The following is a 17,996-nucleotide window of genomic DNA, read 5'->3' as shown; positions in this document are numbered from 1 at the left end:
ATTACCACTTTCCTCATCAGAAGGAGTCTCATCCTTTGTCTTTTCTCCTACTGCTTCTGCATAGAGGTCCTTGTATAAAAACGACAGAGCAGGTGGCTCCTCTAGAAGCTCTGGATTAACTGCAGCAACAGTGGTAGGGAACAACAGAGATCGTTCTAGCACTCCTTCTTCTGAATCAAAGAGTGGGGTTCCTGGTGACTTCTGTTCGTCTTCTACATTTGTAAACTTTTTACTGCTAATATCAATTGATTTCTGCAGAGGTAAAGGTTTTGGAGCATCTGCATAGGACTGCATTTTGCTTTCCGCTTTCACAGTACCATAAAAGACTTCATCCAGATCCTCAAGTAAGGAAAATTCCTCTTCCAAAGTATCTACCTCCGCACTTTCTTTAAAAGACGTGGCTTCTTCCACAGGTTCATTGGGATCTTCTGTCACAGGAAACAATGAACTTGGTCTTTCAAAATGTGGCTTAATTGGGGATTTGTCATCAATCAATGTATATTTTTCAAAATAATCCATATCGGCCATACCATTATTAGGATCCAACACTGCATTATTATTGTTTTCTGGCAACACGGGATTTTCTTGTGTTTCTCCAGTTTCCTCAACATCATAATTTTTGACCAATTCTTTTAGTTCATGGCTTGCAGGCTTTCCCAACACTGAGCTTTCTGAAATTTCTGTGGTTGTTCCAGAAGCTAGGGCTCTATGGCCATCATCAGCTAATTTTCTTTTAAACAAAGGATTTGTTTCCAAGAATTCTAGTTTATCTGGCATGTGTTTACTTTCTTCTTGATCAACAGAAGAAATATGTGTAGGAGCATGAATATTGAGTATTTCATAACCTTCTGAAATTATATTAAATAGGTCTTTTTGTTCAGTAGGCTCTGGAGCATGCTGACTGTCTTCTACAGTGCTCGCATGTTCCATTTCTTCCTCTTCTCCTCTCAGGTAATGTTCGGGCACTTCAGGCACTTTGTCTACCTCTGGATGTTGCATTGCTTCCATTTTTGTAGGGTTTCCAATTCTAGTTTCACACTCTGGAACTTTGGCTGGACCTGGATTATCTCCTCCCAGAGATGATAAATCATACCTTTGCGCTCTGTGACTAGTTTCTGAGGACACTCTGTGGGAAATTTCACTTGACACTGAATCAGAAACTCTAAACATATCTCCTTTATTCTTTGTAGCATCATGAACTGTAAGTTCTGTGCAACTTCCAGCTGGGAATTGTTTTGATCCAAAATCAGAAGCTTCATTTGGAGAAAGCTGAATTTCTTGCCTGTTTACTTCTGTAGCTCTTATTGGACTAATTGAGCGAGCTTTCACCTCTTCCGCCAGCCAGCTAGCTAGCCCAAAAGATGGAATATCTGGATTCTGCTTTTCATCAGAACTAGAGCTAATGGACTTCATCTCTGCTGAAGAAAGGCTGCCCCATTCACCAGAATAATGCTGAGTTTTGTGTGTCACAGTTTCATAAACAAGATCTGATGAAACAGCTCCCAGATGCTCTAAGGATGTATGCTTTTGGTCTGCAAAATATGGTTGCATTTCACGTCTATCCTCTCCTTCAGTATAAATGCCTGAAACTATGCTAGGTTGCTTTCCAAGCATGCCTACTACATCGGATAAAGATGATGGAATATTTTGTTTCTCTGCATCATCAGTGAAAACCACTGATACTGACTTTTCAGATAATGTATGAAAGGGTACAAATGAATCTGATGACACTGCTTGCTGGCCTGCTACAGCAGTCACTTTTGACTCTATGGTCACTGACCTTGGCACTGTCTGCACATCAGGTTGTATTTCTTGCTTATCCTGCTCAGTAGTGAATTTGGGGGGACTTCTTAGCTGCTCTGATGACAAATATTTTGTGTCCAACAAATGATCTTGAGATTCTTGCTTGTCTTGGTCTTGTGTGTGTGTTAGAGACATACTCTCCAACTGCACTGGCTTCAAGCTTGCTGATTTAGGTGAATAGAGCTGAATTTTTTGCAATTCTTTTTCACCATGTGTTGGAATTACACATTTACGCTCTGATTGTGCAGACTGGGGAATAAGTGGCTGCACGCTTTGCTTTTCTTGTTCAGCAAGGGACCATGTGGGAACCAAATAATCAGAGGCTGGTTTTAAAGAAGGTGGAATTTCTTGCTGACATGTTTCATCAGCTGAATAAAACAGAACGGAAGGTTCAGACTCCAGTTTTGAAGATACAGTTAAATAATCTTGACTTTCTAGAGTTTCTGCTTTATCTGGAGAATATGAAAAATTTAATTGTTCAGATTCTAATTGCGCAGCTGTGTGGAAGTAATGTGGAGTCTGTTGTCTCTCTGTTTCAGGTAAAATTACATGTTCAGCCTCTGACTGTGCAGCCACAGGCAAATGTAGATGAATTTTTGTATTCTCTGCTTCTTTTCTAGCAAAGAAGAAACCTGATGCAGGCTGGGCAGTTTCTGTCTGCTCTGTTTTACAGTGGGTGTAAGATAAATCTAAGTGCTTGGGGGACAGGCCTCCAGTTACAGGTGAAGACTTTGGACTTCCTTCTGGTTTTGTTTCAGAGGCAGACTGTGAAACACCCAAAGGTACAGACAATGTTCGTTCAGTAAGAGGTGAATATGGTTGGCACGCTGCTTCCGCAGTGGAAAAGGATAAATCTTGTTGTTTAGTTTCCAACTGAGCAGTTAGAGATGAAGTAGCCACAGTGTCTTGCTTCTCTGAATGCCCAGCTTGAAGCAGGGCTGCTTCATGCTTTTCTGCTTTGTCAGCAGGACTTAATAAATCTGATTGTTCAAAGTCTGGTTGTGCAGTTCCCTGCTCCTCAGTCCTGCCAAAGGTATATGATACAGGAGGTGTTTCTGGTTGCTCTGTTTCAACAACAGAGTACTGCAAATTAACGCACTGCAGTTCAAGTTGGGCCCCATCCCTTTGCTCCATTTCACCCGTGAAATATGACGTCTCTGGATGCTCCAGCTGGGCACTCTGTGGTTGCTCTGCTTTGCCATGGGAGTACAATAAATCTGGTGGTTTCATTCCATAAGTCTCTGTTTTGCCAAGAGAATATGACAAATCTGGACATTTTGATTTTAGTCGTTCCACTTGCAACTGCTCTGCTTTTCCTGTGGAATATGAAAAACCAGAAGGCACGAACCCTCCTTGTGCAGTTTCCTGTTTTTCTGTTTTGCCAAGCGAATGTGATAGACCTGGTTGCACTAAGTCTAACAGTGAAGCTGGTTTCTGCTTTTCTTCACCAAGGGAGTGCAAAAAGCCAGGCTGGGCCATTCTGTTTTCCTCTATTTTGCTGAAGGACTCCAAAAGCTCTGGCTGTTGCAGTACTTTTTGGGCAGGTTGTGAGTGCTCTGATTTGCCAACTGGATAGGATAAATCCATTTCTTCCACCTCTGGTTGTTCAGTTTCATGGTGCTCTTGTCGACCAATAGAATATGACAAATATTTTGATTTCTGATGTGTAGCTTCCTCTTCTATTTCTCTAACAGGGTAAGATAGCTCTGGATGTTGCAACTCTGGCAATACCATTTCTTGTTCTCTTTTGCTAGAAAAATGCAACAAACCTGTATGTTCCAGTTCACCTTGCACAGTTTGCATTTCATCTGTTTTACCAAGGGCATGTGTTAAGTCTTGTTGCTCTAAGTCCATTTGTGTTGCTTCTTGTGACAGTGTTTTGCAAATGGAATATGATAAATTGGGAAGTTCCTGCTCTGGATGTGCCATTCCTTGTTGATCTGTTTTTCCAATGGGATGGGGTGTTACAGGCTGCTCTGATTTCTGTTGTGTAGCCAGTGGCTCCTCTACTTTGTCACTGGAATACGACAAATCTGGATGCTCAACCTCTGGTTGTGCTGTTCCTTGCTGTTCTGTTTTGCCAGTGAAAAGCAGCAAGTCCTGATGCTCTACTTCCACTTGAACAGTTTGTGGTTGCTCTGTCTTCCCTGGGCAAGATGATAAATCTGTTTGTCCTAACCCAAGTTGTGTGGTTTCTTGTTGTTGTGTTTTATCAGTGGAAGATGATAAATCTGAATGCTCCAACTCTTGTTTTGCCATTTCTTGTTGCTCTTTTTTGCCAGAGGAATACAAGAAGTCTGGGAATTCCCCTTCCAGTGGGGCCCTATTTTGTTGCTGTGCTGTGTCATGAGTACTTGACAACATTGGCTGTTCCAATTTCAGTCGTACTGTTTCCTCTGGGTGTAATGTATAGCTTCCCCTCTCCTGTTTGACCTCCGGTTGTGCACTTTGTTTTTCTTCACTAACAGAAGAGGATAAATCAGGGTGCAGTACTTTGCCCATGGCATCTGAGACGTCTGGATGTTTGGACTCCAGTGGGGCAGACCATGATGGCTTTGTTTTGACAAAAGAATGCAATAAATCATGTTCTTTCAACTCTGGCTGTGTTGTTTTATGAGGTTCGGCTGTGCCAACAGAGAATGACAAATCTGCATATTCTGATCTTGCTCGGGAATTTTGCAGTCCTTCTGTTTTCCCCATAGAGCACTGCAGCTCAGGGTGTTCTGCCTCTTCCCATTGCTCTTCTTTGCTGAGAGATGATGAAAAATCACCCAGTTGTTCCTGCTCTGGTTGAATCTTTTCTTGTCGCTGTACTGTGCCAGTGGAATGCAATAAATCCGGATACTCCAAACCCAGTTCAGCCATTTGAGGTTGCCGTGTTTCACCAATTGAACATGATAAATCTGTTAGTTCTGCCTCTGGTTGTATGATTTCATGGTGGTCTAATCTGCCAGCAGATAAATCTGAATGGTTTGATTTCACATGTGCAGTTTCTTGTTCTGCCTCAGTAACAGAATAAGATAACTGTGAATGTTCCGGCTGTGCTTTCTCTCCTTGTGCAGCTTTTTTGAAGGAATACAGGAAGCCTAGCTGCTCCTCTTGAGCAGTTTGTGCTCGCTCTGTTTTGCCAGGCCAAGATGATAGATCCGGTTTTTCTAACCCCAGTTGTGTAGTTTCTTGCATCTGCATTTTATCAATGGAATATGATAAATCAGGATGCCTTGGCTCTGGTTTTGCCATTTCTCTTTGCTCTGCTTTCCCACTATGAGATGATGCATCTGGAGCTCCTAGTTTCTCTTTTGCAGCTTGTGGATGCTCTGCTTTGCTGACAGACTGTCCCTCATGAGGGCGTTCCAAGGCTGTGTGCTCCATCCCTCGCTGCCCCACTTTGTCGGTGGGGGACGCCAAGTCTGTGTGGCCCAGCTCCAGCTGGGCAGGTGGGAGTTGCTCTGTTTTGTCACGAACATACAGCACATCTGGCTGTTCCAACCCCAGCTGGGTCGTTTCTTGCACTTTGTCAAGGGAGCATGCTAGACCAGGGTGTTCGGGTTTCAGCTGTGCAGTCTGCAGTCCTCCTGCTTTGAAAATGGAATAAGGCAAGTCAGGATGTCCCTGCCCTGGTTCTGCCACTTCTTCTTCTTCTTCTGCCATACCCACAGAATGGGCCAAATGTGGAATTTCCATTTCTGGCTGAACCATTTTCTGTTCTGCTTTTCCAAAGGGGTAAGTTAAACCTGTTTGCTCTGATTCTCGTTGTACTCTTTGTCGCACCTCTGTGTTGTCCAGAGAATACATCACATCAGTGTGTCCTGCCTCTGGTGGGGCCATTTCATCATCTGGCCTGTCAATGGAAAATGATAAATCTGGTTGTTCCAAGTCCTCCTGGGCATGTTTTAATTGCTCTGTTTTACCAGGAGAATGTGATAACTTTTCTTGCTCTAACTGCTGTTTTGTGGTTTGCCATTGCTCTTCTCTGCCAACAGAAATTTTTCTGTGTTTCTGGTCCAACACTACTACTTCTTGTTGGTTTGTCTCATCAGTGCAATGTGACAAATCAGGATGCTTCATTTCCCATGGTGCAATTTCCGGCTCATTTGCTTTGCCAAGGGAATATGTCAAATCTGGATGTTTTGACTCTATTTGTGCAGTTGCTGGAGAAGCTCTTTTTCTGGCCATTTTAGGCAATTCTTGATATTCTGGATATTTTGAATCCAACTGTGAAGTTTCTTGCTGGTTTTTTTGGCCATCAGAACATGTCAAATTTGAGTATTTAGATTCTACTTCCATACTTTCACCTTGTGCTGCATCACCCAGGGTTCCTGGTGAATCCACATGTTCTGATTGTCCTTGCCTTTCTCCCACGGAGTGAGAGAGCTCTGGATGTCCTGACTCCTGTGCTATGGTGTCACCTGGTTTTGCTTCACCACTGTTACACGAAAAATCTGGATGTTCCATCACCAGTGGTGCAGTTTCTTGTTGCTTCAAACGAAATGGTAAGGTTGGATGTTTCAACTTTTTTTGTTGTTCAGCTTCGTGAAAGGAATATGACAAATCTGGATATTCTGAACTCACTTCCATTTCCAGTGGGGCTTCTTTTCCACTGGAAGATGGCAAAAATGTTTGCTCCAGCTCTGGATGTACTATTTCTTGTTGCTCAGTTTTGCCAGTAAAACTTGAAAGAAATGGTTTCTCTGATTTGTGTTGTGTCATTTCCTCCTGCATTTCTGTATTTACATACAATGTCTGTTCTGGATATGCTGGCTCTGTTTGCATTTCCTCTTGCATTTGTTCACTGAGAGAATATGGCAAAGACGGATGCACTAACTCTGGTTGAGCTGTTTCTTGCTGTGCCAAATTAATTTGTTCTATGACCTGTGGCTCTTCTTTCCCACAGGTTTCTGACAAATCTGAATACTTCACTTCCATTTGCATAGCTTTTTGTTGGGCTGTTTCCTGCTGTTCTAGCTCTCTCTGTCGTTTTTGTTGTTCCATTCTGCCAAAGGAATATGATACATCTGGCTGGGCCACATCCAGTGGTGTGGTTTCCTGTTCCTGACTACCAGCAGTGGAACAGGAGGGAAGCAACTGCTCCTGCTCCAGTTGTGCCATTTCCCAGGTCTTTTCTCTGTCAGTCGAATGTGAGGAGCCCAAAGATCCTGACTCCACTCCTTCTTGCATTACTTCTCCAGTGGTAAATGAGAAATCCCTATTTTCTGAAGCTAGTTGTACATTTTCATGTTGCTCTGCTTCACTAATGAAACATGATGGCTCTGGACCTTCTAAGTCTTTTTGTACAGCTGCTTGTGCTGTTTCTCCATGGGAAGATGGCAAATCTGCTTTCTCCAACTTTGGTTGCAATATTTCCTGTTGTTCTGTTTTGCCAGTGGAATATGTCATCTCTGGCTGTTCTGTCCTCAGCTGTGAGGTTTTATGTTGCTGTTTTTTTCCTGTCGAATATGACAAAACTGGATGCTCTGACCGCAGTTGAGTAGTTTCTCCTTGCATCCCCTTGGCACGGGAATACAGCTTAATTCCAGGTTGTGAATCCTTCTGTACTGGCTGTGGCTGTTCTCCTTTGTCACCAAAATATGACGTAAAAGAATTGTCCAATTCTACTTGTGCCAATTCTTGCTGCTTTGTTTTATTTGTGGGATATGGTAAATCTGAATGTGCTGTTTCCAGATACCCAGTTTGCTGTGTCTCAGCTCTTCTGGTGGAATCAGATATATCTGGATGTACCAACTGGAGTTCTGTAGTGTTTTCTTTCTCTGCTTCTTCCATCAAACATGAGAAATCTGAAGGTACCAGCGCAAGCTGTGTTGTTTCTTCTTGCTCTGCTTCTTCAGCAGAATAAGACTCTGGCTCTTCCAGTTCAAAAGGAACAGATTTTTGTTTTTCTGTTTCCACCCTGGAAAATAAAAACTCCTGATGTTCCATTTCCAATTGGGCACTCTCCGATTCCTCTGTTTCTTCCCCGGAAAAAGAAAAGTCTGGATGACCCATCTCCAGCTGTGCACTCTCCAACTCCACCATTTCTTTTCTGGAGTATGACAAATCTGGGTGCTCTGTCTCCAGTTGGGCACTCTCCGATTCCTCTGTTTCTTCCCTAGAAAAAGAAAAGTCTGGATGATCCATCTCCAGCTGTGCACTCTCCGATTGCACTATTTCTTCTCTGGAGTATGAGAAATCTGGGTGCTCTGTCTCCAGTTGGGCACTCTCCGATTCCTCTGTTTCTTCCCTAGAAAAAGAAAAGTCTGGATGATCCATCTCCAGTTGTGCACTCTCCGATTCCTCTGTTTCTTCCTTGGAATATGAGAAATCTGGGTGCTCTGTCTCCAGTTGGGCACTCTCCAATTGCTCTGTTTCTTCCCTAGAAAAAGAAAAGTCTGGATGATCCATCTCCAGCTGTGCACTCTCCGATTCTTCTGTTTCTTCCTTGGAATATGAGAAATCTGGGTGCTCTGTCTCCAGTTGGGCGCTCTCCAATTCCTCTGTTTCTTCCTTGGAAAATGAGAAATCTGGGTGCTCTGTCTCCAGTTGGGCACTCTCCGATTCCTCTGTTTCTTCCCTGGAATATGACAAATCTGGGTGCTCTGTCTCCAGTTGGGCACTCTCCGATTCCTCTGTTTCTTCCCTAGAAAAAGAAAAGTCTGGATGATCCATCTCCAGTTTTGCACTCTCCGATTGCACTATTTCTTCTCTGGAGTATGAGAAATCTGGGTGCTCTGTCTCCAGTTGGGCACTCTCCGATTCCTCTGTTTCTTCCCTGGAATATGAGAAATCTGGCTGCTCTGTCTCCAGTTGGGCTCCCTCCAATTCCTCTGTTTCTTTTGTGGAAAAAAGCAATTCTGGATACTCTGTCTCCAGTTTTGCACTCTCTGATTCCTCTGTTTCTTCCCTGGAATATGAGACATCTGGATGTTCTGTCTCCAGTTGTGCACTTTCAGATTCCTCCATTTCTTCCCTGGAAAAAGAAGAGTCTGGATGCTCCATCTCCCTCTGTGCACCCTCCAATCCCTCTGTTTCTTCCTTGGAATATGAGAAATCTGGATGCTCTGTCTCCATCTGTGTTCTCTCCGATTCCCCAATTTCTTTGCTGGAATATGAGAAATCTTGATGCTCCACCTCCATTTGTGCACTCTCTACTTGTTTGGTTTTTTCAATGGAAAAATCAGGGTGATCCAAATCTACTCCTTTATTTACAGCTGAACTTTTATGAGTTTCTTGTGTTTCTGTGTGAACAGGATATGAAATGCCAAAATATTTAGAATCTATCTTTTCAGGAATAGGCAAATTTAGTTTAATTCCTTGCTCCTCGGATTCTGATTTCTTCTTCAAGTGAACATTTTGGGTTTCTGGTGGTGGGGTCTTTTGACTCTCTTTTTTTTTAGCAGAATACAATAGACCTGAATGCTCAGTTTCTGACCGTGCAGTTGTTGATGAATGACACTCAGTTTCTTGCTTCTCTGTTTCATCTACAGAATGTGGTAATAGCACATATTCAGACTCCGATTGTGCAGTTTCTGATGACTGAGGAATATCCTCCTGTCTTGTTTCAGCTAGAGTAGAATATTTGGGTTTAGCTGATGGAGCACTAGGTAAGTAAGACTGAACTGCTGACTTCTGTGCTTCCCTCTCAGGATGTTCTGACATGGATGCTGTAGGCAAAATAGGTTGGGTGCTTTGTTTACCTAATTTATTAATAAAGTCTGCTGAAACAGACTGTGGTGCAGAAGTGGGCTGAATTTCCTGCTCCGTTGGTTCATCCAGAACATCTGATGCTATCAGCAGGGATTGGTCTGGTTTCTTGTTTGCAGTTTCAGCTGAAGGAAGCAGCACTTGTTTCTCTGATTTAGCATCAGACTCTAATGAAATGGAGGTTGATTGCTCTGTTATTGACGCTTTGGCTGCAGGTGAATAACTTTGCTGCTTCTTGGCTTCTTCAGGAGGGCAGGACTTCGGTGACTGTCCTGATACCTGATTTGGAATCTCCAAACGAGACTGTCTGTCTTTTCTTTCTTCATGTTGAAGTGCGGTTTCTGCACCAAAGCTTGAAAGTCTGCTTGGTTTATCTTTCATTTTAATGGGTTTAATATTTTCAGATGAAACATGATCTTTATTAGTAAGCTGTTTTTCAAGAGGTGTTGTTGGTGAAGAATAGCTTTGATTTGCATGTGCTGTGGGTTGCTGTCTTTGCTTCCTTCTTCTCTCTGATGGTGTTTCAAGATTTCTACTTCTTGCTCTCTGGAAAGGTTTTGGATGTGTTGCTTCTGAAAGTAAACTGAACTTCTGCGATCTTTCTTTTACTGATGTTTCAAGGAACTGTTCAGAATCTCCTGAAACTGAGCTACTTCTCTGGATTCTGGTTTCCTCCAACGTTTCAGGGGCTGGCTCAGTCCCTCCAAAAATTGAGTTGAAGAGCTGGATTCTAGCTTGTACTGGTCCTCCAAGGATCGGCCCTACTTTTCTCAGTCTGCTTTCTCTAAATATTGATCTTATCGGAGCACGTTTTACTGGCTCTTCTGTGATGTTCTCTAGGTCTTCTTTGTCATCCAACATTTCCTCATCTGTGTCTTGTGCTTCCACCTGTTCAATGTTCAACATGGAGCCCTGCACATCTCCTAGAACAGTTCTTGGTTCTTGTCTCTGCATTCCAGAAGAGTCACGTTTCTTACTGCCCTGGCCTCCCTTCAGGTTTGTAGCCATCAGCACCCTATTTGAAGACTTACGCTTCCTTTTCCGAACAATCTTACCTTCATCCATAATAAAGATAACTTTTCCTGGAGGAGAACCTACTGGTGAACTTTCCATACTGTAAAGATCAGAAGTTGTACTAGTTTCTGAGGCCCAGGGAGTAGAGGATCTGCTTGAGCTGGTTTCCCAGGTTATCCCACTATCTTCACTTTGAACTGTTACCATAGAAAAGGAAGGGTTAGTCATGATGTACTGCAGCTTGGGTTTCACATCTTCGCTTTGGATAAGATCTTTTAAACTGAAAAAAAAAAAAAAAAAAAAAAGGAAAAAAGAACAAGGAAAAAAAGCCATAAAATCACACAACAAATTAAATTATTGCAAATCTAAATCTTTGCATTAAAGCAAAACTACTTTTCAAAGTTGTAAAAACACTGCATGTGCATAAATTTTGAAACACAAGCATAAGCAAAGTCATATTTCATCTGACAAATGTATTTTAGATAACTTTTTGTAAAAAAAGCATAGAAAAGGTAATCGTAACACTCAACTCCAGTATTTCTTGAGTAAACAGTAGTTCATTTAGGGAAATCGTGTTAGTAGCTGATGGAAAGAAAGGCAGAGTATCTGCTGGCAAAGGCAGAGGCTTCAGTACAGTGGAAGCAGTGAAGTCTCTGTCACTCCCACGGAAGGATGCAAACCTATGGCCACACAAGGTCCTACTTCCAGAGAACAGAGGGAAGGGTCACTTTCCAGGTGATTAGGATAAAGCACTTCTTCTGGAAGAGTGAAGAAATCTGGCTCCTGACCATGGGATCAGAGAAGCAGAACCCATCTGACTGACTGCCACAGGCTGCCACCCAGCACCACGCGGGTGCCAGAGATGCCTGCAGGCTGCAGAGGTGGGGGGACACCCCTGAGGAGCAGTCAACATTGCTCCAGAGGGTGCCAAGCACCTGGCAGAAGGCAGAGGTTTTTGAAGGAGGAGCAGAGGAAATCCTGAGGAGGGCCATAATCACTCCATCAGGCAAACTCTCCGAACTGTAAGGTTTTTGTAAAGGGCCCTCAGCAAAACCGTCAGCACCTATCAGAAACAAAAAAGTAATCCTGATACTAGCAGTGCTGGCCTTATCTTTCCATGAATTTGCTCTCCAGAGCACAGCACAAAAAGGGCTGCCCTGGGCTGAGCCCATGCTGAGGTCCATGCAGACTGGTGCACACAGCATCTCATCTCTGGTGTCCTCAGTGCTAACTGAAGACTGAAGTCACCCTGCAGGACAACAGCCTGACCAGGAGGTTGTGGGACAACACGGTATTAAAGTCCAGCGATGGCACTTAAAGCCAGTTGTGGTGACTGGGCTGGCCTGGAGACTGTGACTAGCAGGACAGCTTGGACTAAAGCCCACAATTCAAAGCAAGTCTGACAGTGCAATACTAAATAATCACATCTTAGCAAAAAAAACCCCTAAGACCAGCCCTCAAACAAATACCAAACCTCAGCATGTACAGCTGATTATCTGCCTTGGTGTAGTACTCTATAGAAAGGCTAGCTCCATAAGGTAAGATTTACAGGTTCGAGGAAAAGGCAAAGCAAATAAATCTATACCAATTTTGCTGCTAGCTTTTTCTTTCCCAGTTTCATAGCTTGGCATTAGGTTGACTTGAGCATAGCAAAATAAAATACAATAAAACAAATCAATAGCAATAGTACTAAGGAAGCTTTCAGGTCTTATTCGAGTCCACAACAACAGATGCCTAATTTTTTTTAGATTTTTCAACTTCTAAATAACCCTTATATATTTTTTAACCTATTTTTCTGCACCACCTGGTATTATTAAATAAAACCCCATGCAGAACAGAGCAGCACTCCCACTTCAGCTGATCTTAGTGAATAAGAATGGGCTGCCCTGGTCCTGCCTACGCAAAAAGCTTGCATTAGTCACATCATTTCCAAGGTTGCGGTCACAGTCCATACTCCTCTATAGTGCAATGAAGTGGTGCTTTATATTTTTAAGACCAGAATGAAAGACACATAATTCAAGCATTTTCTCCCAATATACTTCCACCTGCTGCCCTAGTTTTGTATACAATTTGCACGCTGCGAAGTAGTAGCTGAAAGACTCCCCCTCTAGTCAGAGGAAGTGTCTGCTATTGCAAAAAGATGTTCACAATGTTTCAGCTCCATAAACGCAGATGTGAAGCCACTGACATCCAGGGGGGAAAGCCAGTGCTGCCTTTTTTCCACACAGACATTTCACACCCAATCCTGTCGGCACGTGTGCCGTCAGTCTGTTATTTCCATGCTAGGACATTGGCTCAAACCTTTTATAATTCTTGAAGACGCTGACAACTGGTTTTGTGCTTCCTGTCATAATAGCTCAAAACCAGATTTTTCTTATTGCCTCTTCCTGCTTCTCGCATTCCTCTGCTTCTCACTATGACTTCCGTGCTGTGTCCGCTGGGATTTCAATTTTCTCATCTAGCCCGGCAGGCTGGGCACACATTCCCTTATGTATCATACTAGGGAAGAGTTTTCACCTCCCCAGCTGCCAGAGCAGTTGTATTCAGACATGCTGAGTGAGGTCTGTCCATCTGTGCTACACTAGCACCATTGCAGAGAAGTATAGCCAGCCCATCAGCTTTCTAAAATCCTCCAGAGCCTCCCTTCATCCACTTCACATCAGACCTTGTCACTCCTGGTATCATCAAAACTTGTTGCTGTTTGCTGCATAACACCTTGCAAGCTGAAAACACCACAGATAAAATGGCCGAGATGTCAAGCTGTGGTGATGGCCTGCACTGACAAGACCTCTTATCCCCTGAAGGCTTCCTACCTGAACCCTGCAGGCACAGTGCAGGGGAGGTGGAAGTTGGTACTGGCCAGCTTGCCTTCCCAGTTGAAGGAAGTATTTTATTTTTCTGTGTTTGTGGTTTAGTTCTGTACATTCCTGTAGTTTCTGTCTTCACCACACTGCCCCTTTCCCCTGCAGCAATCAGTATGCTCAGCTGTTACCGTAAGTAGGCAGGTGAAAAACTCTCTAAGACTCAATTTGGAGTTTTAGAAACCCGTATGTCTCCTTAGTATTTCGGTATCACAGCGAGGTCTCTATCGGTCTGCATTTCCCAGGGCTATAGCTCATCCATCTCCTTCTTCAGGGGAAGAGAATTAGGAGCTACAGAAAGTCACTATTTTAAACCCAGCCTTTCACTTGTTAACCTACTGCTAACTTCCTTCAGTGTTAATAAATGCCCCTTCTGGCAACACAGTGGCTCATGCATCTGTCCAAATTCAAATGAATAATTATCTAAAAGCAGCAAGACTGCTGCTTGCACTGTTACAAAGCTGATATTTGTTAGAAGTAGCTGGGAGCTGGGCCCGTCTCAGGCATTTTATTCCATCCTTGATGCTTGCAAATGCCTGGGAAGAGACACAACCCGCTGCGGTGCTGGTCTCTCTTCCAGACGTCAGGTCATGGCATGGCCTGGTGGCGTTGCTGGTCACAGCTTCACATGCTGCTTGAGAAGCCACAGCAGCTCCGTGTCCCCTTAGTCTGCCTTGCTTCTGCATTCTGGATTCTCCACTGTACAGGTCGTGGAGGGACCACAAGTATCAAACAAACACTTTGGTCTCGGTGGGAGACTTCATTTACACAGTGATTTAATCACTTTGTTGAGACCTAACGGGGAACTTCTCAAAGTCTGAGTGTTATTTTAGATCCAAACTGCAATCTAGACCTTTACCAAGGACTCAATATTATCTAAAAGGCTGAAGAGAAACAAAACACAGAGTGAAGTGTATTTCCTGGTTGCAGCTGCCAGCGGGGGCTGGGATGTGGGGTGGGTTCACCAGCTGCACCTCTCCCCGCTGCAACGCCCCCGCCTCGACGCTTCGCCCCGTTCAGCTGCTCCCGGTGCCCTGTAGCTTGAGCCTCTGCCCCGCTGCACGGGGCGCTGGAAAGCCTCTGCTTCCCGCCGCTCTCACCTTCCCCCTGCACACGCCTGCAGCCGGCGGCAGACAAACAGCCCTGCCAGCCCCTTCCATCCTGGCCCCAGGCAGGCGCTGCCTCATCTAGGAAACTAAAATCACACACCCTTTCCCCCTGTCTGTCTTTCTTTGCTTTGGAGAGAGTATGGCAAACTTTTCTTTGGGAAGACAAATCCCCAGTGGCTTCCCTTCCTACTTTCCTATTTGCCATCGTTCCACTCCTTCACTCTCCCGGATGCTGCAGCCCCCTTCTCCGCTTTGCTTCGCTTCCCCTTCATCCTTTTCACCACTCATCCTAAGCTAGACTTGGCTCTGAAGCTTCCACACCTCTGATCTTCTTGTAGAAGGACTGCTTCATGTAAAAAAAAAATAAAAAAAAAATTGAAAAAATTTCCAGAACTCCAGGATTTTCTCCCCATTTCCTGGTCTTAGGTTACCACTAAATGAATAGGTAACATCAGCCCCATACCCATTCCAGGCAAACCAGCTACCTGGAAACACATACAAATTGGCTGCAGAGTCATTTTTATGTAAGCCCCGCACACAGACACATCCAGAGACCTTCCCACTACAAAAGGAAATCAGCTGGGATCAGTCCAAGAGACAGAACTGTGTCAGAGCAGCTCACCCATCACGTAGTTGTTAGAAACTCGGATATTCCAGTGGTTACATAAACCAGTTAACCAGTAAAGTATCTTCCTGTAGCTAGACTTTAATATCACCGTTATCAGTACAAAAATTAAAACCTATTAACTTCATACTCGTTTGCCTTAAAACACACAATACACGCTTCCAAAATATTTTCCCCGTTTAGATGATTAATTCTACATGGAGCTAGAAACAAAAGACATCTACCATGATCTGTCTATCTCAGATAGTAAAATGCCCAAAGGCAAGAAAATATTGCATGAACCCTCTGAAGATCAGTGGGTTATTCATGCTGACAAGGACATTATGCCTTATCCCATCTTTATAATAGGTTCTGATGCCATGTGTTAGTCTCATTACTTGCATAAAAACCTATGTTAGGAAACCAAATTATTTGAAGATTACATCAAAAGGGTAATAAAGATGTGAAACACGAACTTTTCTGCTTTTTATGTGCATGCACCATAATTTTGGGGCAAGTCATAAGTTCTGCTGCAGCTTTTGGGATTTTACTCCCTGTGGCTGCTGCAGAGGAACCGGTGTGGAAGCAGAGTGGGTCAATCAGGGCTCAGGGGTTAGTGTCCTGGAGAAACACCAGGGTTCTTCTGCTTCTGTCACATGGGCACTTGCTGCATAACTCTCATAAAATAGGAATAAGGATATTTAGCATGCTTGAAAGGTGGAAATAGGAGCCAATGGGGAATTTCCCCGCTGACTGCAACATTGTACAACCAGGTGCTTGTTCAACTGCATGCAGAGGAGGAAGACAAGCAGCAGAGAGCTTGGGGTTGTTAAAAATAAATCAATGACGGCAGGGTGCAGGACAGGCTGTCTTCAGACAAGTTTGCATATTGGTTACATCTCCTCTAAGCTACATTTTCAACACACACATACACACACACACACACCACAAATCTGTTCTGCAACAGGGACTTGAAAACCTGTTTGTCAACAAATAGTTAGCTTACAGCCTGAGTAAGTACGCCTCAGAGGCTTGGCCCGGCTGTTCGTGCTTAGCCAGCACCTCCCAGGAGCTCTGCCCAGGCACTCAGGCCGTAAGCTCACCAGCCATGCTGACATTTGCAACAACAAAAATTAAGCATTTAAAGAATCAGTTTCATTTAACCTTACTAAGCTATTGCTGAGCACTTGGTGCAGCTACAATATCTGTGCCAAACCCCAAATTTAACATCTCCTTTAGCCTAATTAAAATAATCAAATGGATTTAAATATACTCAGTTACCACTGAGCACAGCTGCTAAAAGCCTCTCCTGTAGACTCTGACCTCTGTTATTAGTAAGACAGTTAAGGATAGGGATGAACTCTGGAATTCTTAATATAACTGAAAGCTAAAGGGAATGGTTGCTGTGATTTAATTAAGTGGTGAGATGCAATACCCAAGTTTGCATTGCTGGGGCTGCCAGCCAGAAGCAAGACCTAGCTGTGGGGTGCTGCTAACAGGCACCCATGGAGAAGCCATCCTCCTAGCCCGAGCAGCGAACAACTGCAAGGCTACATAGATTTCCCTCCCTTTAAGGGAAAAGTTAGCCATTCCCACTTATGTTTTACAATTTCAGTTTTATTATTAGCCATTTAATTGCACATTGCATTTAAAAATATCCAGTCAGTTGAGTTTTAGCTGTCTGCAGTGAGTAGCTCCACTCCACTGCCTTCAGCTGGTTTTCTCGTAGGGTTGCACCCATGCGCAAGCAGCGTTTATCAGCATGTAACCCCTCTCTCTGGCGGTACAGGACTGAAGAGTCAACATCTCCCTCAGGAGAAAAGCAGTGTTACACACCAGGGGTGTCCCCTGACTTCTTTGGAAAACCAGCTCTCTATTCCTTCTGCGAGGAGGTTTTCCTACAGTCCCAGGCTACATTTCCCTGTTTGACTTCCATTCCCGCAGCACTCGGGGTGGGTTAGCCTGCACAGAGCCTCCCCGCTTCTCTTCTGCCATCTTTTTGTCTCCCAGTGACCATCAGCAATGCTAGAAAGCACTCTGAACTATGATACACCCAGAGCGGTTTGTCAACACAGGACGGCTCCACAGCACTGAGGTTTTAGGAACTGTATGACCCAAATGTCTTAAAAAACTGGTTTCTGGGAATACCTTAAACTGTCAACATTGATGTCTTTGGTTCTTCCTACAGTATCCACCCAAAACTGACAGGCTTCACTCACAAGGAAGAAATCTTGCAACCCAATACGTGCCAGGGGACTCTCATGCCTCACGGTCTCTTTTTGAAACCACCAGCGCTGGCATGGCCAGAGGAGTCCACCTGCATGGATCAGGTTGCAGACGCCTCCGCATCCTGCGCAGGACCAGGGCCACACGCTGGGCACCGGGCACTGTCTCGCTCGTTATTTTCCTGATGGTAGGAGTGCAATATTAGGACAACAAACTGTTTCTGTGCAAGAGTTATTAAGAAAAAAAAAATTTTTAAAAAATCAAAGTGATAAAATATTCCTCATTGCAACACCAAAAATCAGCCACACAAATCATGACAGGTGGTGGCAAGCACGTACAACAAGATTTTCCTTTTTTGGGGAAGAAGAAACTGAAGAGGGAGGGACAAGCGGGAAGGGAGAAAGGGCCATAAAAAGGAACAAATTTCAATGCGCCATTACAATCTTTGACCACTTTCTCCCTGACAAGCAAATCTGCAGAGCATTTTAGATCGATACGTGACAAAGAGTCAGCCAGAGAGGGAGGAGCAGAGGGAGATGCCACTTGAGCTGGCATGCCAGAGGATCTTTAAATAGAAAACCTTTCAGGGAACTCAGGGTAGGTGCTTACTGCACAAAACCTAATTACCTCCATACCCATCTGAACACCCCCCCATTAACAGCCCCCCCCCACACCCACCGT

General features: G+C 44.0%; 1 protein-coding gene across 1 annotated transcript in view; it reads right to left on the bottom strand.

Annotated features, from left to right (window-relative positions):
- Positions 1-17,996, bottom strand: part of CMYA5 (cardiomyopathy associated 5) — a 50,101-nt gene that overhangs the window by 31,413 nt on the left and 692 nt on the right. Inside the window, 1 exon segment of the mRNA XM_009327260.1 lies at positions 1-10,795. Coding sequence (XP_009325535.1) covers positions 1-10,795 — 10,795 coding nt within the window.

This window comes from Pygoscelis adeliae, unplaced genomic scaffold (assembly GCF_000699105.1).
Source record: "Pygoscelis adeliae isolate BGI_AS28 unplaced genomic scaffold, ASM69910v1 Scaffold26, whole genome shotgun sequence".
Lineage (NCBI taxonomy): Eukaryota > Metazoa > Chordata > Aves > Sphenisciformes > Spheniscidae > Pygoscelis > Pygoscelis adeliae.
The sequence above is the reverse complement of the archived record's forward strand: the minus strand, read 5'-3'. Positions and strand labels throughout refer to the sequence as shown.